Genomic DNA, 26671 nt, shown 5'->3' on the forward strand with positions numbered 1-26671 from the left:
CAAACTAAATACAGCTGAAAAACCAGAAAAATATATACAACTATAAAAAATACATTTAAAAAGATAATCATCAATAATCATGTTTCACGTAATCACTTTTTCAGTTTCTTAAATGTGAGATTTTTTCTGTTTCTCTGTCATCACAAATTAGAAATCTGTTTTCTATGAGGTTTTCTATGATAATTATGTTGTATTAATCAACACTAAAAATAATTATTGATCATACTTTTATCCCAATTTGGCTAATTTAAAGCCAAAAGTCTGTGTGATTACATAAACAGTGAAATGGACAATGGCCAGCTTATATAAATAATACACATAAAGTAAACTTATATCTATAGGGACACAAATATTATACATATAACCCTGAATAATAATAATACAGAAACATTTCAACACAGCTAAAAATAAATTCCATAAACGTGCTTTAGGTATTCTAAGCACTTTGAGACAATTTCTGATTGTAAAATGCGCTATATAAATAAAACTGAATTGAATTGAAATTGAATTAAAAGGCAAGAATTCACTGTATAGTAGGAAAATAAGAGAACATACTTTTACACACAAGAAGCTCAAAATACTGTTAAAAACTGTTTTTTTTGAAGCAACAGAAATGATTAAAACATCAAAATAAATCAGTACAGAAGTAAAAGTTTAAAATATATGTATATTTTTAATTTGCAGCTGCTGCATGTCATGTTTCTTCTGTATGGTCACAATAGTGTGACGAGACAAAAACACGTATGCACGAATGTATGAATGAATACAAAATAATGTAAACAGATAGATATGGTTTACATGGCAACAAAAAAAGATGTACCAATCACAGGCTACAATGGACATATTTAAACAGTTGAAATATTGATTTTTTTCTTTATAATTAGGAACTGCACATCCATCTTCTCCTTGGGAATTAAAATACAAAAAAGAATTTTAAAATTAAACATTAAAATTTAAACTTGCATTAAGTGCATCATGTAAAATATATAATTTTGCAACATATTAAACATCGAGGAACAAGGTGATAGGCTTATAGACAGAAATCCATTGTGTATTTTGTAGCAAATTTATATTTTGACACAAAACATTCACTTTGAGGTCAAACTTTTAGCATTTGCTTGTGTTGAGAGCCGACCACCGCTGACACAATGACTTCAACATGTAAAATAGAATATATTAGTACTTATAACACTTTCATGGTTCACTTTCACAGGCCTACATTTCCTCCCCTTCTCAGCTTGCTGTTTATACACTCCCAGTATACACTATGGCACAGATATATTAATATTTACAGATATAATATGTTCATAATTTTTGTTTTTTTTGGCATCAGACAAAGTGAGCCTCTCTGTGTTCGAGCTCCTGCAGCCTCCGTGGTCGTAATCTTTGGTACACGGGTTTAGTCTCACTGGGACTGAGGTCGTCAGGGCTGCTGGGGGGAGGAGACTGTGGGGGTGAAAGGGTGGAGGAGGTCGAGACCCCAGGGTCAATGGCACTGTCGGTGGAGTCCTGTGTCTGGAGCCGTGTCTTTGTGGGGCTTGTAGGGTCAGGGGGTGGGGTGACTGCTTGGGTGGGGAGGATGGGGGAAAGGGAGGGGGTGGTGACGGTGGTGGTGATGGTGGTTACAGTGGTAGTCCAGTTTGGAAGCGTCCTAGCTCTGCTGGTAATGGAGGGCGGGGGCTTGTAGAAGGTTTCAGGTGGAGGCTGCAGAGTCCTCGGTGCCCTGAGTGTTAGTGGAAATCTTGCTGAGCTGCTCGTCTCACTCACTGAATTTTCTGTGTCATTTTCCCTTTTAGAAGCCCAGACAGACTTCACTGGTATCGTGTAGGTGTTGTTGGAGAACACAGTACTAACGCTACTTGTGGTAGGCACGACGGAGGCAGTGGTTACTGGGACAGGCATCGTGGCCTTTACTGGCTGCGGTCCAGAGCTGGCTGATGGCAGGTTGGCCACTATCATAGCAGTCCTGGGTGTAACATCATAGTGCTTGTACTTCCTATCCCAAGTCCTCCTCTGCATTGTCTGCGTGTCAATAAAAGGAGTGATGTAGTAGGTGCTAACCCTGGAGGAGCCACTTTGGCGAGCTTTCTCTGGCTCTGGCATTTCCTGTATACTTTCAACGACGGTGCAGCTCCCATCGACAGTATCAGCGGTGTTCCGGTTATTCCTCTCGCTGATCTGAGCAGGGGCGGGTAGGCGTTCCAGCGGCATGCTGATTGGACGAGACACTTGTCGAGTACGGTGTGTGCGTAGCTGCACCTTTGGTGCTGTGGTGGTGGTGGTAGTAGTGGAGGAGATGGCGCTACTGGGACGGCCAAACACTAAGGTTGATCTCTGGACTTCTCCTCCACCAGAAGTCTGGATCCCGTTGAGTCTGTCCAGGGCTGACACCTCTGTTTTGTCTCTTCCTGGCTGGACCTCCTGCACCTCACCCAGGATGTGTGAGGATGGGATTACTGAGGAGTATCTTTTGAACACTTTAGCACTCTGAAATGACAAAAGTATTTTAGAACTTTATATTTGATAACTATCACTTAAGGTTAACTGATTTCACATAAAATAAAAAACAATTTCCTATTGTGTCTGTTATTATACCCCCATCATCAAACACACACAAACACACACATATTGGAAAAATATATTATTATTAATGTATAGTGTCCACAGCATTGTTGTGATTGTGGACAACATGGATGTTTATTATACTACTTTAAGTCCACCAGGAGTCTGTGCCCCATACATCCACAGTGTGTTTACGGGATAATATAGTCTGTGCTGTTTTTTCAAATACCCGCATGCACCCAACAAACTGGTAGTTGGTACTGTAGTTACAGTCTGACAGCCTTAAGTACAACCCTTCAATCAATCCTCACCTCTTTTATGTCCATCAGGGAAGTGGAGTGTCTGCTAAGCTGCCGCACCTTCTCTTGAGGGGTGAGCCTTGGGGATGCCTGGCCAGCAATTGCAATGTCAGAGCCAGGGAGCAGTGATGCTTCAAAGACCGTGTGGAAGTGTCGCACCAGCAGCTCCACCATCAGTGCCTGGTAGGGATAGTCCACCAGGGAGGACAAGGACACCTCGGCATCCGTCTGCCGTGGCTTCACCAGTGTAGGGCCGAAGATTATGCCGAGGTTACTCGCGGTCATCTTGTTCTCCTCTGCCTGTTCAGTTACTCTGTGGTGGTAAAGCATTATAATGAGTTGAATGTGTAAATCATAGATAGACAGAGGAGTAGTGTGAGTGAAGGTTAACTACCATCAGTAGTGAAGTGAAACCTGCTTCAGAAGCCACTAACATTTGAGGTCACATCTGTCATTGTAATAATCATCAAGTCTACTCTAAGCCCTGAAAAAACAAATCCTTTCAAAGCCAGGAAATTACAAATAGTAAAAAGAATTAATAGAAGTATCAGAGCGATCTTGTTTTAAGACGACATCGTTGCTGGTTTCAGATTTCAGAACACAGCTTAATGAGAAAACACAGAACTGCTGTGCTACTTCCTCTGTGCTACAGGGAAGTCTCAGTTTTCCTTTGCATGGTATGAGGAAGTTTGAATGTTGATGTGCTCTGGTTTCTACTTTACAGCTCTTACCTGTTTAGATGTGCTATAAGGTAACGCAGAGTCCTGTAGTTGGCTGAAGGCAGTTGGCGGAGAAGATCTCTAATCTTGAAAATCACTCTGTTCAGCTGGATGCTTGGGCCATCTTTCTCTCCTGCCTGCGTGCCCTGAGGTTTGTCGACCTCCTCCACTATCACCCTCTGACACTCTTTTGCCAAGCCGATGAAATCGTTGTAGAATCGATACAGGATCAGCGGCTCTGGTAACTAAAAGAGTGACACAGCATGAGATTTAACCACAGGGTAAAACCTAAAAGATCAATAATTATTTTAAATAACATCAGGAACGAAATGAAGACCCACCTGTCTCAGGTAGAGTTTGAGAACATTGCTGATGTCATGAGGTGAGAGGTCAGACAGCTCTACCAGGTCCTTCCCATTTTCAAACGCCTGGCACAGTTTTTCGACACGTGATTTTGCACCATTTACTCGATAAATCCCCTGTGAAAGCAAAACAGATACTTGAATGAGGAACTTTGAATGTGATATGACTGAAACTTTAGTATCCATTTACACACTAATCAATTATTCATTCAACATTTACTAAAGTAAAGGGTGCTGCAGTATGTTCTGGTTATGTACTGTAAGCCTAGATGGGTAAATGCTTAAAATAAGCATACATCAAGGTCAAAAAACATAAGGTAAGATAATAGTGTTAACAGCTTGAAATATATATGTATATAAATCACTCCACTTCAGAAGGACTTACCTTGATGTTGAGGGCTCGACTCTCGATCTCAGATGTGCACTTCTTGATTATAAAGGGGATACCGTCCGAGTTGTTTTTTGATGCTTGAGCAAAGTCGATACCAAACAGATGTAATCTGCCTTGCAGCTTTTTATGTCCACACTGGATAGCTAGCGTCTCCAGACACTTCTTATGGCAAGCCAGAGAGCACTGAAGAAGTCAAGAATGGTGTTTTTTTCTTATTAAACGTATACAACATTAAACAACAGCATAATCATTACAGTTAATAAAAAAGTATGTATGTTATGTACCTCTTCACACTCGGCTCCGTGGAAAACCACCAGACTGTCGCATTCTCTGCATTTAGACGGGGCTCGTAGTTTTCTGAGCTTATGGGTTTGAGCAGCTTTGGACATCTGAGCATTTCGGAAGGGACCGGGGGAACTGGCTGTCTCTGTCACCATCTCTGCCAGACCTGAAAATCACAGCCGCTGATGAAAACCGTTGACAGATTCTGACAGTAGGAAGACAGCAAAAACTAAACCTTTGTTGACACTGCCACTATACACAAACAGTGTACTAATGTTTCTTAATTCAAGTAAAGAAACATTGAGTAAAACAAGGTGTATTGTATGATGTAGGTTTAAATATACATACAATGGGCTGCAAAAAATTAAACCATGAAATTCAGCACACAATTATGTTCACAAAAAAAAAATAGGTCAAATAGTGGAGCAGCTTCCATTCACAATGAAAGAATAAACACACTGAGTGGAAGAGGTCAACACAGATACAGGAAGGCTAAGCTAAAACCACAAGCCAAAACTAACACAGCCCCAACCTGTGCAGCTCTGTTGAGTGTAAAAACATTCGATTAAACGCAACTCCACCACCATTCAGACCAGTTCAACAGTACCCTGCATTATGCAAGATAAAGAATTGTGCAACAGTCTCTCACTATTTCTCCTTCCTGTCTTTAACTTCCCTGTCACATAAATGGATACTCTGACCAACTCTGTTATTGCAGCCTAAAATTAGCATAACGCCAAGGCAGAAAAGTACACACAGTCATAAAGACAAAACACAACATACACAGACGTGTCTCACCGTTGTCTGATGGTGACGGTGGCTCTCTCTCATCTAGATCATCAGCAGAGGACATGGTCCCGGTGGAAGGAGTTCTGGGAAGCCGGCGCTTGAAGTCACCTGCACATATATACACATGTACATTTTCAACATAGACTGGTAGAAAGACACAGAGGGTCAGCTGCACAGGAAAGAGGTAGAGAGTGATGTAGTTTCACTAAAAAGATAATCAATAGTACAGTAGTATATAATAATAATTTGTTTCATGTTCTTCAGGGGCTTATAAAAATAAATTATTGTAGATCCTCTTACCTGGACTGGCAGTGGGGGAGTCCATGGACCTCGACTCACTGCTGCCTCCAGCACTCTCCGAGTCGCTGCACATCCCACCCTGCCTCTGCACTATGAAAACACACACAGACCACCAGTCACAAACAAACAGAATCACAGTCATGCAGCCAAATGACAGATTTGTGTGATAATAGCCTCGGTTTAAGTTATTTTCAGCAACAAAGCAGTCACACAGATATTCCAGACTTGTGATGAGTAAGTAACACACAGCACTAACTGTTTTGGCTTTATCCCTGTGAATGTTTCCATGACTCAGACAAAGGGGTCAGGGCAAGTATTATATATTTAAGTACGTACTTTGTATGTCTGTGCTGCTGTTGGACCTTCGTTCGCTGATCTTTGCCGGCCTGAGTAGGGCATTGTCCACTTCATCTCCGCTCAGCACGTCACAAGAGGTGATGGATGCCTGTGACAGGTTGCCGTGGGAGGAATGCATGCTGCCCACTGACCTTTTGTTGAACACAAACCTGGAGAAACAAATCAGGCAGCATTTAACATTTTGTGTGATGAATTTAACAGCAAGAAAGATTTTTTTATTGTGCCATCGGTCAGTATTATTACATTACACAGTGGGGGGTTTGACAGGGCCGTTGATCAACAGCAGTGACTCAACCTTTTCACCAAGAACTGAAATTTTTAGGCTATTGTTTTCTAGGATAGAATAACAGCAGTGTTAGCAGGCATCATATTTCAAGCTGCCTGATTAAAATATGTTAGAGCATTATAAGCATTTTACCCCTTTAGGACAGCTTTTAAGTCTTATTTCTATCCTTTAGAGTCCTCTCAGGGTATTGTTTTGTCATAATTCTACACATATGTGCTGATGAAGCTGATGCTTCTGTTGTTTTGTTGTGAGCGATTGTTAGTGGGGGTGTTTTCAGAGGGAACTATTGCAACAGTTGACACTGAAAGAAAACTATAGGAACAGAAACTGAAATTAACTCTGGCGGTGGACTGCGGTAAGCTGTCATGTCAGGTTAAAAATTCCAGTGTCTTCACAATAATGGAAGTTTAAACTTGGCTCAGCCACAAAGACATTTTTCAATCATATCGACACCTGTAATTTACTCTTCACTGTACCTAACACCACATCATTAATCTTACATTTAACTTAGTGGTATGAAGTAAGTATGGTTGTAAAGTATTCCTAATTTTCTCTGAGGTTTTGAGTGTGTATGTGTGGGTGGCAGATTCTGACAATGTAAGTAAGCTCTAAACCAAGCCAAATTCTCATGCTCGCAATCTTCCCTGCTGCATTCAGCTTGTGCCACAGATATTTCCTGAGGAAGGCAAGAAACTTAACATGCATTCTGTCTCTCCTAGATTCTCTCCCTCTCTTCCTCTCACTCTGACTCACTGCTACCTTTTGCTAAAAGAAATGAGCAACTTCAAAATGGTTGGGAGCAGCTTAAAGATATTTCAAAACCTGCCGTCTGAAACCTCAAGTTTAATCCAAAATATGACCTAAAACTACAAAACAGCTGCAAAAACACCACCGACCGTCTGTATTATGATGACTAATTCTGAACCACAATGCACCATCATTAAGAGTGTTGCAAGCAGGTTGACATCAAAGATGTTACATTCATATTTGGCAAAGTCATTTGAAAGTCATTTTTTCAGTTCTCTTCCTGAGCGTAGACTAAAAATTCTTTGTACCTGGCATTATCAGAAGAAATGGAGTCTGAGTGAAGGCGCTCTTTAGGCAGGTTTTTGGGCAGGTTCCGGGCAAACTCTGCATAACATTCGCCTGGTTCATACAGCTTGGCACTCTCACTCAGGACCTGGTAGTGGGCAGGGAGTGACACAGTCTGCGCCTGCTGCATCTGAAACCAGTTCACGGTCACCTGAAAAAACATGAAGATTAAAGGAACTAAGTTAGCCTGCAAACAACCCACTGACTGACTGAAAGCATGGAATACCCAGAAAATGAGAACTGGAGTGATCGCAGTTGAACACACAAAAGTACAGCAACAGGAATAATGTGGTTTTTATTTTTTACAAATTTGAAAATGTCAAAATCTGATGAGGGATTTCATTTTAAAATCCTGTAAAATGCCTGTATGTTAGAAATATTTAAGGCAAAATGAATGAAAGTACCACTCACAGCTTTAAGTGTGAGGTCACACTGGAAGATCATCTCTCGAATCTGAGTGAGGATGGTGCTCTTGGCGTTGACCAGATCCATTCTTCTGACGCCTGCGTCAGCCATACAGCTCTGGTACTGGTTCTGGGCCTCCTCTGCCTTGAATGGACAGAGAAAAGTGGGCAACACTGTGCAGGTTTTCACAACAAATCATCAGTGTCACCAAGTAGTGGTTACTATTTGTGTACCTTCTGCAGAGCCTCCTCCTCTAACCTCCTCTTCTTCTCCAGCTGTTTGTTCCCAGTATTAGACTGCTCCTCCTGGGAGCGGTTTGTAGATGACTGGGCTTTCTGGTACTCCTCCCGTCTCTGAGTCTTTAGCGCCCGCGCTTTACGCAAGGTTGCATCTGCCTCTTGCTGCAACAAAAACCCCACATGGATCAGCCAAACGTCCCGCATTGTTATAATTAGACAGAGGTGTGAAATGGTTATCACAAGTATGATCAGACACGGCTTTGTGGACATCTCTGCATAATTATGAAGCAACACAGTAAGATTTGTCTAATACAGAGCGAGCATTTTGACAGAAATCTATTTTATATTCTATTATATTAAATTCTAATTTCAAACATTTACTGTAAAATACTGAGTAGTTTGTGGAGCTGATGTATATTTTCAGGGACTCTTTACATACCATTTTCTTTTGTTCTCTCTGCCACTGCTCCTTGATGTCTTTCCTTAACTTGTCGAGTTCATTCTTGCGAGCCAGAAGAGGCTGAAAACAAACAGAAGGTCAACAATTACCAGAGGTATTTCAAGAGGGCCTTCTGTTTTTACTCCAAGGTAATTTGCACATGCTTTATATTCTGTAACAGGAAGGACATACAGTATATCTGCTCAGATCAGCAGGTAGTCATACAGAAAGTGTCCATTAATGGCCTACAGTATAAGCAAAATTCTACAGGACTTGCATTTATCAGTTTGAAAAGGACAACAGTTATATTGAGGTTTGATTAGGACTAAGATAAGGTAATGGACCTGGAGAGCCACCACGTCTCTGGATCACTCTTACCTGTATAAATTTATTGCTTTGAAGAGCCACTGTGGTTTGAATGAGCAGCTGGTTGTATTCGATGTCGCTCTTGAACGTGGAAACATAGACATCGCTGAAAGGCATGTAGTCCTAAGCAAAATGAAACAAAGAAATCCTTTCAAAATATCTTTCAAATAAACATTTGATTTTTTTAAAGGTGTGTCTCTTTGGTTACCTGTTGACTAGCCAGTGTCTTTGCAGACTCTGCCATTTTGGCATAGTTTTTAGCATACTCGACATCTGAAAGAGAACAATTGTACAAAAAGGGTAAGGAACTGCTTATATCTGTAATGACGCATTATGTCTAGTCTATGTCTGCTTTGAGTGACAGGTACATGCCATCTCAAAACTGTGAGCTGCCTGTGTGCATGGCTGTTCACTGTCCTTAAGTGTTACTTTGCCCATATTTAGAAAGTTAGACAGACTCTGACAAGGAGCTCAAAAATGAATGCTCTTCAGAAGGTGATACTATGAAAGGTGTTCGTCTTTATCCACAGTCCATGATTATTTCAGATATAAAGGGCAACAGCCAACATTCCAGACTCACTATTTTTAACTTGAAAATATCATTTACCAATTTTTATTTAGCACATTGTCTTACCCATGGCCAGTCGTTTCTCCATCCAGGCCAGAAGGTCTTTGATATACCTGGACCAGGCCTTGGCATAGAGTAGAGCAGACTCCACCCCACTGTCATTCTTCAGCAGAGTCAAGTCTACTTCTTCCTCCCGTGACAGCGGCACCTCTGGGCCTGTAAAGCCAACAGAGGTAGCACACATACAGCACATAAGAAATAAGAAATTTCCCAATTCTGGATTGATGGATCTCAGTTCTACGATCCAAGCAGACGTGTGTGGGAGGTAAAACTAAAACAACCAACGTGGTCAGTAAAGTTGTCAGTGTAGGAGGATATGAAAGTGCCAGGCATCTTTTAAAGTACTCCTTAACGGTATGATTTTCTTTTTACTGGTTTCACTGTATAACCTCTCCTTGCTACACACCCTTCTGATTCAACACAAACCCCATGTGTTTCCCATCCCACACTGAACTACTCTTCCACAGAGCAAGGAATGTCAGCTATGTGGACAGAGAGGGGGGAACCGTGCATCTAGCATGAAAAAAGGAGCAGAAATAACAGGGGTGGAAGCAGAGGTTTAAGGCGGGTCTACCTCAGGCATTCAAGAGTCCAAACCCTAAATCACTCAGCTAACTCACAAACTGACACTTCAGGCTGCCTTGGGCTGCAAAGCAAGCATCACAAGCTTTGTAAAGAAACCATTAATAGCTATTACATTTCAAGCTGTTTTTTTTTTTTTTGTTGTTTGTTTTTTTACACACACACAACAGATAGAATGTGAATGACACTCACCCACAAGTTCACTTTTCTCTGAAACATATCCCTCAGGATCCTCAGAGAGGTTGTCAAAAGACTGTGAAAAAGACATTTCAGATTAAAAGGAGGGGAACGCAGACATACAATTAAAGACAGACATCAGAAGCAGCTGAGTTTTCAACACCCCAATTAAGCACAGAAAGCAAGTCTTTGAGGCTTTTTAAAATGGAGGCGTGGTGAAATTGCTGCTTTGAGTGCACCCTTTTGAAAACTGTCACATTTCAAAACAAAGGCAGTGAATAAAACGAAAGATGGGAAAAGAAAGACGATGTCTCACCCTGCTTCTCCCTGTCTGGGGGATCCCCAACCCTGAGCTGCTGTCCACATCTCCCATAAGGAAGTCAGACACTCTAAAGGGTAGATTATGTATGACAGAACACATGTCAAACATACAGTCTGATATGGGCATTTAAAACAAAAACAGACATACTATTTACATATATAGCACAGGGATAATAATAGGCTTAAAAAGACCATGAAGCGCCAGTCTAAATTCAGCCCAGCATTCTCTGGCTGTAGCACAAAAAAGCAATAAAAAAAAAAAAAATCCTGTGGTGTTGAAAAGGTAAACAAGCATAGTACTCACACATTGCCGAATGTGAATGCCAAAGTGTCAATGGATGCGTGTATCTCGCCAAATATAGCTTTTTTGTTTTCTGGGTTCACTTCCTTGAAGTTAACGCCTGTAGAGAGTGATAAAATACACAAAAACTTCAGCCAAAGGAAAAAAAGGAATTACAACCCACTTTTGTATGCATATCTTTCAACAAAGGCATAATAAAGCCTGTGTGTGGCTTTAGAACAGACCTTAAACACCAAAAGAAAGACATGGAGAAGAGATCACATAGGTCACAGCCATCATAAGGATTACAGCTAAACGTCATGTTTTAAAACAAGTGCTGACATATGTGATGACATGCAAAGTCTGACCCCGTTAGAGCAGAAACAACAAAAGGCAATGTCATGTACACTCCACACGTCCTCCTGTCCGACCAGCGTCTCCTTGGAACGGCTTCAAAGTCATTCAAGGGTGGATATTTAAGGAATATTCAGAAACAATCCCAAACTTTTCCTCCTCTGTGCATAATCCCTTGGGCCATCATCCATGCTGGTCATGCTCAGAGCAACCAATCAATTCTAGAGCTATTGACAACAAGACCTCCAAGTTCGCAAACACTTGTGCATTGAGCTTTCCGTCCCAGAAAACGCGACTCAGCAAGAACACATTTTTTGCAGAGAGCAATCGGAGAAACCAAAGACACAGTCAGTGAAATCCGACTAAGCGGAGTACTTCCTGTCTGCCCCGCAACAGGAAACACTCACACAGCTTGAGTTCTGTGACATGTAGCACGATAGACAAGCGTACAACACTTACCTTTTCCCTTTGCCACCGTCAAAACTGAGAAAAAAAAAAAACTCCAAACACTTTGAGTTTTCAGATTGCTCTCTAATTTTTTTGCTTCCGTTTTCTCTTTATGTGTAAATTCCCCATCTGTGTTAAATGGGTAAATATAAATTCCAAGCCTATGAAGAAGCACAGAAAGGTCATGGCGTCTTGGGTTGGGGAGGCAACCCTTGCGTTCCAGGGAGACTCTTGAGGACACCGAAAGAGAGGAGGCGTGGTGTGAGCCTCCCTGCTGTGCACCTCCCTGGCCCTGAATGCTAGCGTACAACTCTGCGCTGACTTCTTCCTCAGGACATCCTGTGGGTCTCATAACAATGATTTCAGAGCTCTACCCCCCTTGTCATGACTGAAATATGGAAACTGCATCATTCAAGAGCAGGGCTTATTGTTTTCTCACAGTTGAGCTGAAACTGGAACTATTTATCAGTGAAAAAATGTCTTTAGTGTGTCTTGACCTATTTTTTAACAGATAACAGATTTTAAAATGCCAAAAAAAATTGCATTGAAAGGCATTAACACCATGCTTTTGTCACATCCATTGCCTACAGTACTTCTACAATAGGTTACATGGGAACATAAAAAAATGCCATTGACAATACTGAATGCAGTAAGGCTGACAGCTGTAAGCATGTTCTTGGGTCAGAGGAGAGACAGAAGGCGAGGAAAGAATTTCAACAAGTTGAGGAAGTTAACACTTTTATTGCAATGCCCTGCAGATTTTTTATTTTTTTGCTGCAGAAGAGGGAGGAGAAAATGAACATTCTCTCAAAATGTGACCAGGAAAGAAACATTTTCTGTTTAAAGAGTCTGTGTCATACCTTTGTCAACACAAGAGCAGAGGAGACAGTGATAGTAGTTGTCCATACCCACAGTGAAATGCAGCTAAGTGGAGGTGAACATATTACAAACGTCAAGTTTATTACAATTTTTATACAGTGTCAAAAGAAACACTGTAGGAGAATAGGTTGAGTTGATAATACGGCATTTGAAACAGGTTAGACAACCATGTGTTTGGAGAAGGAAGGAGGCAGATTTTTTTTTTTCCAGTAAATTTTGGCAGCTGTCCAAATGCCTCGGGCGTCATGACCAGCCTTCAAAGAGAAACACAGGTGAAGAGACAAGACACTCTGAAGACAGATAATACACTCTGAAGACAGTGAGGCGCACAAGGCCTGTCATCAACGGAGGCTTTGAATCTCCATCTGTGATGTCTGACTGATTCATCCCTCTTTTAGGCTCACTCTCTGTGACAAGGTTATGTTGCCGACTGGCCATTAGGGACAATCCATCCAGGGACTGAATTGATGTAAGGCACCCCCTTGTGGACAGGGAAACTGTAGATATTTAATGTATTTACCGCAATGACAGAGCTTCCCTTGTAAGAACAATGGCACATGGCGCTGCCTCGTTCAGCATCACTATTAGTGTTTTTGCATTCCGGTTTTGTCTACTTCTAGCACACCAAATATTAAATATCTTTGCGATACACTTTTCTAATACATATCATTTTTGGGAAATCACATCACAAAACAGATGTTTTTGCAAGTTCACATAGCTAGGTTTGTATCAACCAACATTATGTAGAACTGTGATACCAGTGTATATTTACAAAACTGCATATAAATAAATCTGCATGTAAATAAATCAGAACAGAGTATAGCTTCAGGTAAAAAGTACAGCTACTTATTAAGACAAACACTTTAACTTAGTGAACTAATAGTGATCTGGATGTTGAAATTAACACACTTGTGCTTTCTCTTCCAAATCTTTACCCTTTTATACAGCCAACAGCACGGTTTTGTTGTTGGAATCTTGCAATATATTGACAAATTGCTGACATTTTGCTAGCTTTGGCTAAAACTAGTAGTTATCAGTTCTACTTTGCTGTTAAAGCAGCTGCCTACACATGAGGCTGTGTTGTAAAATCTCAGCAATTTGCCGATAGCTGTAACTGAAGAAATGTGGTGTTGGATCACAGATTGGTGAACATGCTTAAGCAATCCATCATTTTAGGTACCGGTGGTATTTGAAGTATTTCCCAATGTGGTAGAAGCAACTTCGGCCAATTTATTGTGGATGTGTCAAATGAAAGAGTCACTTAGGTTCACTGTAACAATTTGTTTAAATGCTTTTCAAATTGAAGACAACTTTAGCTGTAAGTCAGGGCGAATTGGTTGCTTTGCCTCATTCTTCAGTCATGTGACTCAAGTTACTATGTGTCCTATTAAGGTACAGTCACAGCAATGCCAACAATTCCTTTAACTTATCTGGGTAGCTTTTGTTTCCTTTTTACATTCTAAACATTGTCAAAGCACCACTCAACAACCTGCAGGTTGTAGACATGCATTCCAAAGGAGTAGGTCTGAACTCAGATGTTCTCGATAGGGCAGGTTTGACAACCAGACACCTCACAACAAGAGAAAGACAAAGAAGAAACGTGGACATGCTTGATAGACAAGCAGCCTGCCAAAGGGCCTCCGCAGCCGCTGAAATATGGAATGCAAATTACAGCCGTGTAGTCTCCACTGAGATTCTTGTGTGCAAGTCAAGTGAAGAATTACCCTCGCAGTGTATCACATTTCGAGCACATGAACTCCAAATTTGAGACCTTCTTTGTTTGTGTCCATTTAGGAGATAAGAAATGGATCTCTTGCTTAAGGAATAAGTAAATAACTTTTCACACTGTGAACCCTTCACAAACATATTTCTGGGCCAAATCTAACTAAGCAGAGATCAGTCAAATATTCCTGCAGGGTGTTTCCCACACTGGTCAGAGAATCTGACGTACATGCCCTTATCCTAAACCAGTGATGCAGTCAGATTTTAAATTTGATATTTTTTTATGAAAACAAATCATTTTTCATTGCCTAGGTACCTGTGTGTTCACCCTGTTATGCTAGTGAGTTATTACAAACCTTTGACTTTAGCGATGACTGTGCCAGCTGCTCCCAGAATGTCTACAGAGTTGAGGGTCTGGTGTTTGCCGATGACTGCCTTCAGGACACGGACTAACTCTCCCAAACGCTCCTGCACCACCTCTTGAAGGTCTTCCAGATTCTCTGTAAAAATGGAAGGGGCACATGTTAGTTAGCCTCGTTAGGTAAGACAAACGTTTCATTATGTTTTTAATGAAACTATCATGCATAGTTTGTAATCACACATTTTCATCTATTAGTCACAGTTACTATCAACATATTGTATTGTGGGTCACATGTCAGACAGTGTTAAATTAATTCTTGGCATTCCTTTTGTCATAGCCACATACACTATTTTGCCAATGCATTTTAAAACTATGACGTATCCTTTCAGGGCAAATGTTACGCTACATGTTCAGTTATGTTATCTCCACTTGTCTGCAGGTGTGAAATGGAAGACAAAGCTGGTTGTGGTTGACAGACAGTGACGCAACTTCTCTTATGCTTCTTCAAGGCAGAAGGTGACACCATGTAGAACGGAAGAGATGTTCACTGTAAACAAGTTTAGCTGTAAGTCGTGGTTGTAACATTCATACAGAGGTGAACAGCATGATGCAGAAAGCATGATGTGCTTCTGGTGTTTTTGAAGTCACATGTGTGTGGAGTCATTCTACAAATAATGTCCCAGTTCATAAGGCTGTGTATAACACTCTCTGTGTGTCAGTCAACACTTCTGAGCCCTGAAGGAGTAGAAACACAAGGGTGTAGCTTGTAAGATGTATGCAAATTAAATGGGTCTTAACAAAATAAGAATGAAGAAATTAATTTTTTCATCATATGTTTTCTGTGACAGTCAGACTTAAGAAAAAACAAAAAAATCTTGAGAGGCCTCCAACACCAGTGAGGTTACAGAAGATGACAGGAGGAAAAGAATGTACAAAATGCATTCAGTTTACTCCTCTCCTTATTTTAACCATATCACATTCTATCAGTCATTCTGCTATGAACGGCATGTTTTTGCTAAAGAACCAGGAAAAGCAGTGAAGAGAAACACCCTATTTGCTCATCTTCATATATCCAAAGGTGCTTCGTATTTGCTGCTAAATGATAACAGTATTAAGGACTAAATAAAATAACTTTAACAAGGGTGAAACCAAATGGGCAATCAACAATTGGAGAGGAAGAGTGTGTCTCCTGTTCGGATCCATGCTAATCAGTGGAGGCTCTAGCGCCAGACAATAGGTGAGTTCATGTCTAACTCCCTGTTTTGGAAGAAGTGGGGGCACCGGCTGGAAACAGAAAAGTCATCTGTTCTTCATCAAGGCTACCCTACCAAGCAGGAGGGTTGAGACCAGGGACTGGATTTATAGGAACGTTAAAAGGAATTACAGAGGGAGTGAAAATGAGAGCCTCTCTACTTCTCTCTTGTTCATACACACACACACACACACACACACACACACACACTAATTCTACTGGCTGTTGTAAAACATTGTAGAGGAGACATAATCCGTAACTAAAACATAATCCCCAGCCATCTGTGATGCTATTTCACCAATGACAGGAGGAAGAGATGTTAACAGCTAAGCAAGAAAATAACAAGGTAGCGGTAAATTTCTTAAAAATTTAACTTAATAATAGTCAGCAAAGCCTCTCTATAAATCCAAATTAAAAAAAATAACACTGAAGTTTTTCATTGGAACAAAAGTCAAGTAATGTGTGACAGTTTAAATTCAGATCCTTTTCCTATAGAGATCAAACTGAACAGGACCGATTATAATGATGCTTTAATTTGCTAATTTGCAAACAGCTTAATTATGTCACAGTGCATGCTTGTAAAGGGCATGTTGGCGTTACACATGCTGGCTTGTGTTAACTGTCTTATACAGTGAGTTTGCCATGTTGGCTGGTCCTATTATGCAGCAGTCAATTTGGCACAGTGATTATTTCAATATTGCACAACAAAATGTAATGCCTCTGGACTTTTCACACAGAAGATTGAGGCAGCTTGAACAAGCTTTAGCCCCTTCACACAGACATCACATTTCACTGCCATGCAGAAGGCCCCCTCTTCGTGCCACCTTTGCTCACGTACAGACCTCTCACCAGCGTGTTCTGCCATGCCACCGTGGACATTTGCGCAGTTGGTTCGGTACTGTGACTACCTTCACTGCCAGCTCAGAGGCCATTGAACATGTTGTTTGAAAGAGGGTCCTGTCACAAACATCCACCCAAGGATTAAAGTTAAAGGTGTTCTTTACAGCAGGGGGTTCACCTGCTCACATGCCTCAAGGTGAGAGGTCTTTGACCCTGTGACACACACTTTGAAGTCTACCTCCCTACCAACCCTGATAAAAGGTCTTCATTAAGCCCCCTGCTCTTTCTTTTGACCCTCCTTCTTAGCTGTGTCATCGGGGTATTAGTGATTAGCTCAACGGCTTTTGAAGATTTTTCTATATCAAAGACATGTGTGGGACGGTTATTGGCATATAGGAGGGAGCCCTAATAAAGTGCACACCTGAGAATTTTCACTCGGCATGACTGAATGTGATGCTATGGAATCGAAGCAGTCATGTAAAATAGGATCATCCATTTCCTTTTCCTCTGTAAAGAATTTAATTAGACTAATCTATTCTTCATAGAAGCAAAGGGGAACAAACCGTGAGAAAATAACAATAGCTGTGATGTTGTGGCAACAAAGACAGAGGTCCTGTGCCAACCTGCGAGGGTTGAAGCCAAAAAAGACATGTTTTTCCCATCCTTCGTTAACAGTAGCAGCCACTGCAAGCTGTCACGAATACAGCAAAGAGTTAAAACACTGCAATGGAGTGGCACAAACAAATAAATAGCACCCAGCCATTTTCAATTACGGATAATCACAGCAAACAAAGACCATGTCCGCACTAATGAGAGCAGAGATACGCTCATCTGTTACAGCAACACATCACACCGCAGAGAGCTGCCAACCGTTAGCGGTGGAATATGTAAGAAAATATGAATGTGCTCACAAGGAGAAAATAGATTTTATAAGAGTGCAAAGTGTTTTAAGCCAGCTGTGGCCAATGTGTTCAATTGGGCTACTTAGATCATTGTTAATCATCCTTTCACACCCACAATAAATAATAAAAAAATGGAAATAAACCTATAAAAATAGGGTCAAAGTTTGTGTGACGGCTAATACTAATCACCATTATTGTTGCTCTTTAAATTGTGTGCGACTATCTGTGCTTACTGTAGCATGAGGCAGCTGGTAAAATCGGTGGTGAGTGCTTTTTGTCACAACAATGACATCAAAAAGCGCACTGGAAATTTGCTGCTGATTGTGGGGGCCGTTCCATTGTTTTGGTAGAGATAGTGTTGAAGCATAGAGCCCGGCCATATTGTTTAAAGGAAGACCCCCTGCCGGTGCCAGCGCAGCTCAAATCAGCCTCCTCTTTCTTTATAGCAGTGGGATGAGCTAGTGTCCAAGCCACGCTTCACGCTTGGTCTGCTTCATTTATTCGTTCGCTACAAAAATCAAGACCTCCTTCTCATACAGTATGTATTTTTTCATGCATATTTAACTCCAACAACCAAATCTTTGAGATCCGTTGTTCAAAAAGGAACGTCAATTGATGCTGATTATATCTTTTCTTTTGATAGACTAATTGATTAATTGCCACAGCTCTACAGCAGAGTTTAGACTGGGATATTGCAGCAAATCTGTCACATGTGCCTGTAAGTCAGACTCACTCGACATGCTTCTAGTCCTTCTGATCCAGAACTCATGACAGCAGTGTGTTAAAAATAAAACAGCAGTAAGTGATTTAGCTCTAATTGTACTGAACATGGGAAAGAGGTGTTTAGAAAACAAGGCAATCGGGACAGTTTCTGACAAATCTTAGCATCAGATAAGAACAGAAACGGCTTAAACTACTTTGCTCTACAGAATAATCATCTTCCCTGGTGTCAATCTGTGTGCTCGGTAAGTTGCAAACACTCCGTCTTGTCATTAAGACCATATTGCCTTTGGAGTTGTAAACAGGTGTAAGTGGTGACTCAACTTCAGCACTCAAACATTTGCTTTTTAAAATAATCTTGCCTCTTAAATGTTTTGTGTGTGGTGGTCCTATTGTCTCCGACAAAGCTCATTGTGAGACTGGTGCAGAGAAAGACCAATCTAATCCAAACCTTAGGTGGCCTGACAGAGGTTACAGCCTCTGCTCCCCCCACTGATAACAACAGGCAATCAACTGGCCCGTCTGGACACGCGATCCGCTCGACATGAAACAAGTCTCGGCAGCTATAGTGACACAGGGCTGTTTGAGAAACAGCCGCGGGGCTTTACTGAAAGACCTAGGAGGACACGTCCCTTCTCCAGCATCCCTCCTCCTCCTCCTCCACTGCTTTTTCTAGAACGAGGTAGGTCGAAACATTTACACCCATAACAAAGGGATTCCTTTATCCCAGATGTGAGTCTGTCTACCACATTCCAGGTTGTTGATGCACTGTTCTCTGTAGTGACTCAGTCATCACCCCAAATGCTCCCCTCAAAATGGAAACAGCCACTTTGCTGTCCTATAGATAAACTAAGCTAAACTCAGATTATCCCCAAATCTCTTCAATCACAACAGCAAAGCCAGAAAACATAAAATACTCACTGTAACTGAGTCCACTTGCATCGCTGAGCTGCCTGCAACCTGATCTGCAACAGGTGGAATTGTTTGGTCAGGATTCCTTCTCCAAACACTAATTTCCCCCTCTGTCCAAACAAACACGGCATTGCTGGGTGCCTCTGTCTTTCCCATGCCTTGTTTGGAGACAGAGCGAGGCCCAGACATCACACAGACAGTAAACAGCAGGCACTCCATAAACAGCTACCAGCTCTCAGACCATTAGTGAGCTTCACTCTGTGAGGTCTGGGGTTCACTGCTAATTTTTGACACTTAAATGTTTGGGGGTACTTAATGGCAGGTGCAGCAAGATGACATTCTTGAATCGAACACAAGGTGTCAGCTACACAACTGATTCTTTCTAAAGACAGCGATCCAGAATGGAAACTGTGATTAATGCTTCGTGTAGCAACTACAATTTCAATACACCCAATCGGTCAGTTATTTTCACCATTAACCAATTTGTCTAAAAAGGAAATCGCAATTTTAACTGACATTTTAATTGCTTGTGTTGTCCAATAAATAGTTTTACAACCAAATAAAATCCTTTTTCAGAGAAACACAAAAAACAATGATGGCATTAATATTAACTAACCCAGCAGCATCCGGGTTTGACTTTCCATGCATTACCCAAACCCCCTTAGCTCCACCTACACTCCCATTCTTTGGTAAAATTTGGATTATCAGAAGTTAGGCAGGGTCAGGGACAGTCAAGGTGGCGACAGCTAAGAGCCGCCACACTGAGCTTCAAAACAGGTTTTCAAGTAAACAATGGGTAACATCCCAGAAGGTGTAGTTCTGATAATTCACAAAAAAAAAATTCTGCTCAAGGGGGTAATGTTGTAATACTAGATGGTAGACAAGATGACTTCACCTTAAGAATAGTGCAAGGACTTCCGAGTGAACCTCCACCACTTAACTGAACAAGTGACATCACTTACTACAGCATGGGAATGTGTGTTGGAGATTACTCAATGGGGCATGAGACATGACTAATTCTTTTAGACGTTTGAAATCAGGAATCTGAGCATTTGTTAGGACAGACACTGTTGTGTCTCAAAAGTCAAAGTACAGAAAAAACACCACTAGTTGTTTTTGCTTCTTTAAAAAAAAAAAAAAAAAAAAACGGTCTGGCTTACCAAACAGCCCCAGAGGCCCCTTCACTGCTGCAAGTCTGCTCCGCAGTTGTAAATTTCTGCAGTTCTACCCAATCACCAGCAGGAACGTCAACTGATAGCAGGAGCTCCGCCGGCTAATCCTTCCCTCGCCATGACCAATGTCCTACACAAACATCCAGAGCCTATAACCATAAATCCCACCCCAGGAAACACACCCCAACCACAATCTTGCACAAAACATCCTTCAGCATCACAGGGCAAAGTTACGGCCCAACAAATCTTTCCTTTCTTTCTCCTAAGAGCAGCAGGCCGTTAAACCATTATGTGCTAGATTTCGGCTTTTCACTCGATTGAAGGCACCACCTGCAAGTGGCTACTTCAGTTGGCACAGGGGTTTGAGAGATGGAGATATTTGTAGAAGCTATTGCAGGATGTGCTTTCTCTCAGTAGTGGTGGCTTTATGGCTATTAAACAAGACCTTTAAGTGGTTTAAACATTTAAATTTGTCAGAATAAAAAAAAAAATGCCATGACTCCAAATACAACACAAGCATAGACTTATTTATATGCTAATCCTTCAGACAACTCAGTCACAGACTGGCACTGTGAAACACTGAACAATGCAGTTTAACAAGAGGACAGCCAGATCTTATCAGAGTGTCATGATGACACCAACAGTACAAGAAAGCCACAGTTTTCATAGTGGACCTGTGAGTCAGCGAGACATGTTCTTCCTCATTAATAAAAACAAACGAACAAACCTTTGAAGGGTTCTTCTTACACAGCAGTATATTTGTCTGAGGAACAGTATCTACAGCAGGGTTCCACAGTTTGTTGGTGGTCAAACAAAAACAAAGCACAAAAACACCATAAGTTTATAACCTCACGTACAACTCTGCTGTGAGATGTTTGTTCTACCTGAAGTGTGGGGGTATGCAAGCAATGGAGCGCTTTTTTCACCTTAGGCTAAACACATTGAATAAGTAACCCAGACTCTTGAGGATAGAATCCTTTCAGGGAACAGAATTTCAGATGGTGACCTGACGGCTATCTATTGTTGTAACGAGTCATCTAAAGTTAAAACCTCACCCTGTTCAGCCCCTTTGGCCTGTACACTATCCATAACTTCTACCCCACATTTCCCAACATGCATTCCTAAAATGTTTTGGCTTGATGAAGGACAAACCACTGAGCTACTTGGATATTTTTTAGCACTTCTGGGAAAGAACTATTTCAGTTATTTTGTCCCTTTCTGCTCAGCAAAAACAAAAAATAAAACAAAAGATACGCAATGGGCCAAAAAAATAAACTTGTGTCAACTTGAGTTTGGTTAAAAAAATACTCAAAAAAATGCACATTTTCATGCTGTTAATTACTGAAATATTCGTAATTTTGTTAATTATTCCTTTCCATTTTTTTACTTTTTTTTATATGTTTTCATCATCAATGTGCCTCACACCTATCATTAGTCTATTGAAGGCACTATAGCCACAAGTGAACATTTGTTCTAAAGGAATGCAGAGTATGCAGGAGCGAGGGGGATGGGAGGGGGACAGCAGCTCGGCTGTGTGTGGAGGAGTTCTTTTTCATGGCAATCAAAACCATTAACTGAACCATCTTCTGCAACAGAATACAAACTTGAACGAAAAATCCACAATAAAGAACATTTTTACTGCATGGGCCCCAAAGCACTGTGCACAGCAACTGCTGTACTATATGTATTAAATGCTTGTAGCACTGACATCAGGGGGATTTAAACCTCTCTGGGTGCATGCCCGGGTTAAAAGCATTTCAAGAAAACATTTGACTTACCGCAAGAATTTACTAAGAGGTTTGAGGCATTAGTGTGAGTGAGATTCGCTGTGTATAAAAACACAATGATGATTTGTGCTAAACCTGCCTATTGGCAATGTCCTATTCAGCATGATGCAGAGGGACAACAGGTTTGATGATCAACAGCGAGTGTTTGGGGGGTCACTTACTCAGTCAAAACTCATACAACACCACATTCTTTAGGCTGTATGCATTCTTTGACAGATGGATTACTGTTAGCCAACCAGTCTTGTGAGCACCGTGACTGTGGTTAAGGTGTAACTCAACATCACACCTGACCTTGGGGAATCTATAGGCGTGAAGCTGCTGATGAGAATGTGGTGGGTAGTTAACTCAGTCTTATGGTCACCCCATGGGGTTCCCTCGTGGGTTTCTGTGTACACATACTGCCTCCAGCTAAAAACTGGTGGGAGCCCAGAGAGGAAAAAAATAAGAATCTCCCAAGCTAAACTTCTCTGTGTGAGGAGCTATGTGAGAGGCACACTGACACAAACTTGCCATCCCTGCAATGAGAATACAATCTCATCAGGGTGCATGCCTTTCAGCAAAAAAAAAATAAAACAATGTATTGGTTGCACACAGTGCAGTAATACAGTGACAGCTCTTTCCAAACATCAAAAGAATAACAGGAGCACTGACATCTGCCTTGCTAACCTCCTCCGCAACCTCCTTCAGCTTTCTTCAGCCACGCTGAGAGACCTGTCACCGTAAGGCTGTTTGTCTTCTTGAAGCTAATACATGCTGCTAATCACACAAAAAAACACCGTAGGCAGAGATGGAGTGGAATGCAGCTGTGCATGTAATGTGGCTTAGAAATATTCTAATTTATGAAAGTGCACTGCCAGACTTAAAAAAGTCCTGTTCCACCGTTGTGCTGGTGATACCAAATTAGAGACATGACCGACTTTACATCAATTTAAAACAGACTTGCACAGTCTGTGGATGTGAAGCACATTCACACACATGTGACGGACAAGATGTTGTTATCCTGGAACACATTACATTAGCAAATTGCCATCATGGAGTCGTTAGTCACTGTAGACAAAAACAAACATGTTTAAATAAAGCAAAGGCACGAGCCTCAAGTTTAACACCGAGTGTTTAAACACAGAGATCACATGGACCTGGCCATTTAAACATGATAATCTACTGTATGTTTCTCTTAAAGAGACAGCTGCCAGGAATGCACTATTTAAAGCAAACAAAAGACAGACAGGATGTACTCTACACAGAGCACCTGGAAACTCAAGTTTAGAATGCAAACTTTAAAGACTAGTCTTTAAATCACATTTTAGTACGGACAAGTTATTTTCATGTCCCTTTCCCTTTTAAAAATCGGACGATGCTTGGTGTTTCACCATGGTCCTGTACCCAATTAGTAATCAAAAATCACTCGTTGTATACTTTTGAATGGAGAAGAAACCACACAATAGCAGCAGCATCTTGTATGAGTCACTGCTTGTGTCAGCGTGTATGAGAAAAGAAAACACAAAAATAAACCCACTAATCCAAATAACATTATAGGGTTATAGGTATGATTTCATCCCAGCTGCTGAATAATGGTCGTTGTTAACGGGGAGGCAAATACCCCAAATGTTTTCGTGATGGCTCAGAGCAACCCTCAGCACGATGCAAGGCAAGGATCTCTGTCTCACAGAGGCCTCACTCCTCCAACCACAGGAATGGCTAAACAACTCACTCCTACAGCCAGACCTACAGTAGTACTACCCCCTAGGTATGTATCATGTACTAAAATTTGGGACAGTAGGATGCACATACTGTATTAATTTCACATTTCCTTGTTTTTTCTTACACGTTACTTAACTAGAAAATACAGAGATTTCCTGGAAATGAAAATGTTGCAGCCCTATATTAAGACAGAGCAAGTATCTGTCTAGTGTTTATACCACTGTAGAGTAATTTGTGTTTGTGTGGGCAGAGTGTTTGCCTGCGCAAATAAGTGCCAAGACATCAAAACCCAGTGAGAAAAGCAGAACGAAAGTAAGTAACCTTCTTGTGCTCCTCAAGTGTGTGTAGTTGACGCTAAACACTAACAACACTGCAAACGCTTCAGCATGTTAGGAGTGAAGCTGTTATCACACTATAAACTGACACTCCACAGGTGGTTCTGGCTGACTTGTCTTGAAAGATCACAAAAACAGAACACAGAACCTTCCTGGGCATTTTGTTCAAAGTACTTTACAGCATGCAACTTGTATCTAGCGTTTTTTTTTTTTCCCCCAAACGGAGTGCATTAAAGCAGAGCAGGGGCACTGTCAGTATGTTTACAACAATGCTGTTTAGTTGCGTTAACACATTGGTATTTGTGATTCCATTGGACAACTGGCTAAACAAAGACATGGTATCTGGTCAATACTTGTATATCCCCAGTGGTATTCGCTGGCAGAGAATTTCAGCTATCTATAGCATCACTGGTAAACATCGGATTTTAAGGACTCAGTTCAAAGAGCAAGGGGTTCTTTACCTGACAATCAGCCACCACTAACAGATTCTAGAGAGAGATTCTAAGTGAAGTAATCTGTCAGTTGGAAACTTTCCTTTCCTTCTTATCTTCTTATATTCCTGTCCGATTTACACATTTGGTGTTATCTGTGGTTAACACCTCCATCTAGGATGTCTAAGAAGTCTCAATTTAAGGAGAACTGAAAAGATGGGCACACCTTATTTTAAATAACATTGCCAATGGTGCTTCATGCTTCCTCAACCTCCACATTCCACCTCCGTCTGAACTCACCTTTACACTGAAAAGCATCTTTGAGGTTGAGTAACACATCAGCAAACCGCCGCACGTCATTCACCAGCTGCATCACATATTCTGGGTCCACTCCTGGTGCTCCCATCAGCCGGGATGTGAGCCCCATGCTGCTCAGAGGGTTGGTGTTTTTGGAGCTACGGCCCATATCCCACGTCCTGGTGGATCTGGCAGAGAGGGATTCTGTATGGGGCTTGGACAGGTGTCGTGGGGGTCCCTGGGTGTGCCTTGACCCACCACCACCACCACTACTAGTGCTGCTGCTCTTCCGTAGCATCCCAGCAGCCACCCTTAACAGCAGGCCAGCTAGCCCCTGAACTCACCACGCTGCCCTGGTACCTGGACGGCTGAAAGACAGAAATTGATGTGTGTGATCGAGCGTATCCAGACTATTTATCTCTGACGTGCTGTTAGTCATATACAGTAACCAAAAGTTTATTTTAATGGAAACGATGTGCACCTTTAATACTGACTTAACAGTCGTATAAAGTTATCGCTATTGATGTTGGTATTATATGAATATTTTTTTTTTTACTTTTCTGTTAGCTTACATAGCTAACGTTCACGTTCTATTTGTCAAGTGACGCTAACCGTTAAAACTTCTTCACATTTCCGCAAAACAACTATAAATTAAAAAATGGAGACTAAGCACACTTAAATAAGTTCATTAAAAACTGTGACAACAACGACAATTACGCCACTTAAACTTATCTTCGTCTTGTCGGACAGTTTAAAATGAGAAATGATGCTGCTGCTCCCCTCCCCGGTACAAAACAACCGACCCGGCTCATAAACTGCTTTGCTGGCAGAAGCAAAATACTCTTTTTTTTACTCACCTGTTTGGCAGTTTACTGACATAATGGCCGCAATGTCCAAACTGAACTTTGATTAATGGAGGCGATGAAAACCTAAAAACATGTCCGTTGACTCCCACACGGGCAGAAAGTTGTCAGCTTTTGGTTGACTGTACATGAAGTAGCTGACTATCGACAACTCTTAAGTCAATCGTAATTTACTCGTCGGTTTGTCACATGACATGTTTGTACGCGCTGTGATTGGCTAGTCCCTCTCAGGGGATACCGCCGTGATGCCTTCAAATGCTGGTGGATTTTTCAAAATGTTGTGGATCGCAAATAAAACGCACAGCCACAACTCACCTACAACTGGATTAGTGTAAAAGAAATTTGCTGCGAAAATATAATATATGCTAATCAAAGCGTGGCTAAATGCATGTTTAACTTGTTACGTTGCTTAAAAGAAAGCCCGCATCACATTGTAAACTATGTCCGTACAAAACGGATTATACGGATGACGTGAATGTGCCGGTCATATTAAGGTATTTCAAAGAACTAGAAATGATAATTAATTTGTTTGATAACAAATTGCTTTGCAGCAATCAAACTAAATAAATTGCTGTTGCTAAAGTAAAGTCAAGTACAAAGTTTTTTTAAGCTTGTTTACTGGCCTCTAACAACTAACAATAGCTTTACTAACTCACTAGTAAAATAACCAAAACAAAAAGAAAATGTGTCCTTAGTTCCAATCAGGCCTTAAAAAAGACAGCATTTGGCGTCTATTACATGTTTATTCGTTTGATTATTTTGTTCTTCTCTTAATATAGACTTTTTAATATCTACTTTTTATGGTGGTGATGTATTATTC

The 26671-nt window shown here is 41.1% G+C and overlaps 1 protein-coding gene across 5 annotated transcripts; it reads right to left on the bottom strand.

Annotated features, from left to right (window-relative positions):
- Nucleotides 1–1317: 1317 nt before the first annotated feature.
- Nucleotides 1318–26010, bottom strand: LOC114449525 (rho GTPase-activating protein 29-like). 5 transcript variants are annotated; one of them, XM_028427259.1, is made up of 22 exons: nucleotides 25846–26010; nucleotides 24992–25356; nucleotides 14635–14778; nucleotides 10901–10997; nucleotides 10592–10664; nucleotides 10291–10351; nucleotides 9523–9672; nucleotides 9097–9161; nucleotides 8901–9011; nucleotides 8523–8603; nucleotides 8078–8245; nucleotides 7851–7988; nucleotides 7403–7590; nucleotides 6041–6210; nucleotides 5705–5794; nucleotides 5414–5512; nucleotides 4618–4781; nucleotides 4328–4516; nucleotides 3922–4059; nucleotides 3593–3825; nucleotides 2874–3174; nucleotides 1318–2487 (listed from the first exon to the last, which is right to left on the bottom strand). In XM_028427259.1, the coding sequence occupies exons 2-22, from the start codon at nucleotides 25284–25286 to the stop codon at nucleotides 1330–1332; spliced, it is 4113 nt and encodes a 1370-aa protein (XP_028283060.1). In that variant the 5' UTR covers nucleotides 25287–25356; nucleotides 25846–26010; the 3' UTR covers nucleotides 1318–1329. The 5 variants fall into 5 exon arrangements, with proteins under 5 accessions (XP_028283060.1, XP_028283062.1, XP_028283061.1 ...); XM_028427261.1 differs by lacking the exons at nucleotides 14635–14778; nucleotides 24992–25356; nucleotides 25846–26010 and adding an exon at nucleotides 11690–11975; XM_028427260.1 differs by lacking the exons at nucleotides 14635–14778; nucleotides 24992–25356; nucleotides 25846–26010 and adding an exon at nucleotides 11284–11602.
- Nucleotides 26011–26671: the final 661 nt, after the last annotated feature.

Source organism: Parambassis ranga, chromosome 17 (genome assembly GCF_900634625.1).
Source record: "Parambassis ranga chromosome 17, fParRan2.1, whole genome shotgun sequence".
NCBI lineage: Eukaryota > Metazoa > Chordata > Actinopteri > Ambassidae > Parambassis > Parambassis ranga.

Bases quoted from the DNA above. Each gene is read 5' to 3' on its own strand.
- LOC114449525 (XM_028427259.1), bottom strand. From the start codon at position 25,286: ATGCTACGGAAGAGCAGCAGCACTAGTAGTGGTGGTGGTGGTGGGTCA. The intron at 7,591-7,850 runs GTGAGTGGTACT...ATGTTTTTTCAG, and splicing joins GTGACCTCACACTTAAAGCT to GTGACCGTGAACTGGTTTCA. The intron at 4,060-4,327 runs GTAAGTCCTTCT...TTGCTTTCACAG, and splicing joins GTCGAGCCCTCAACATCAAG to GGGATTTATCGAGTAAATGG.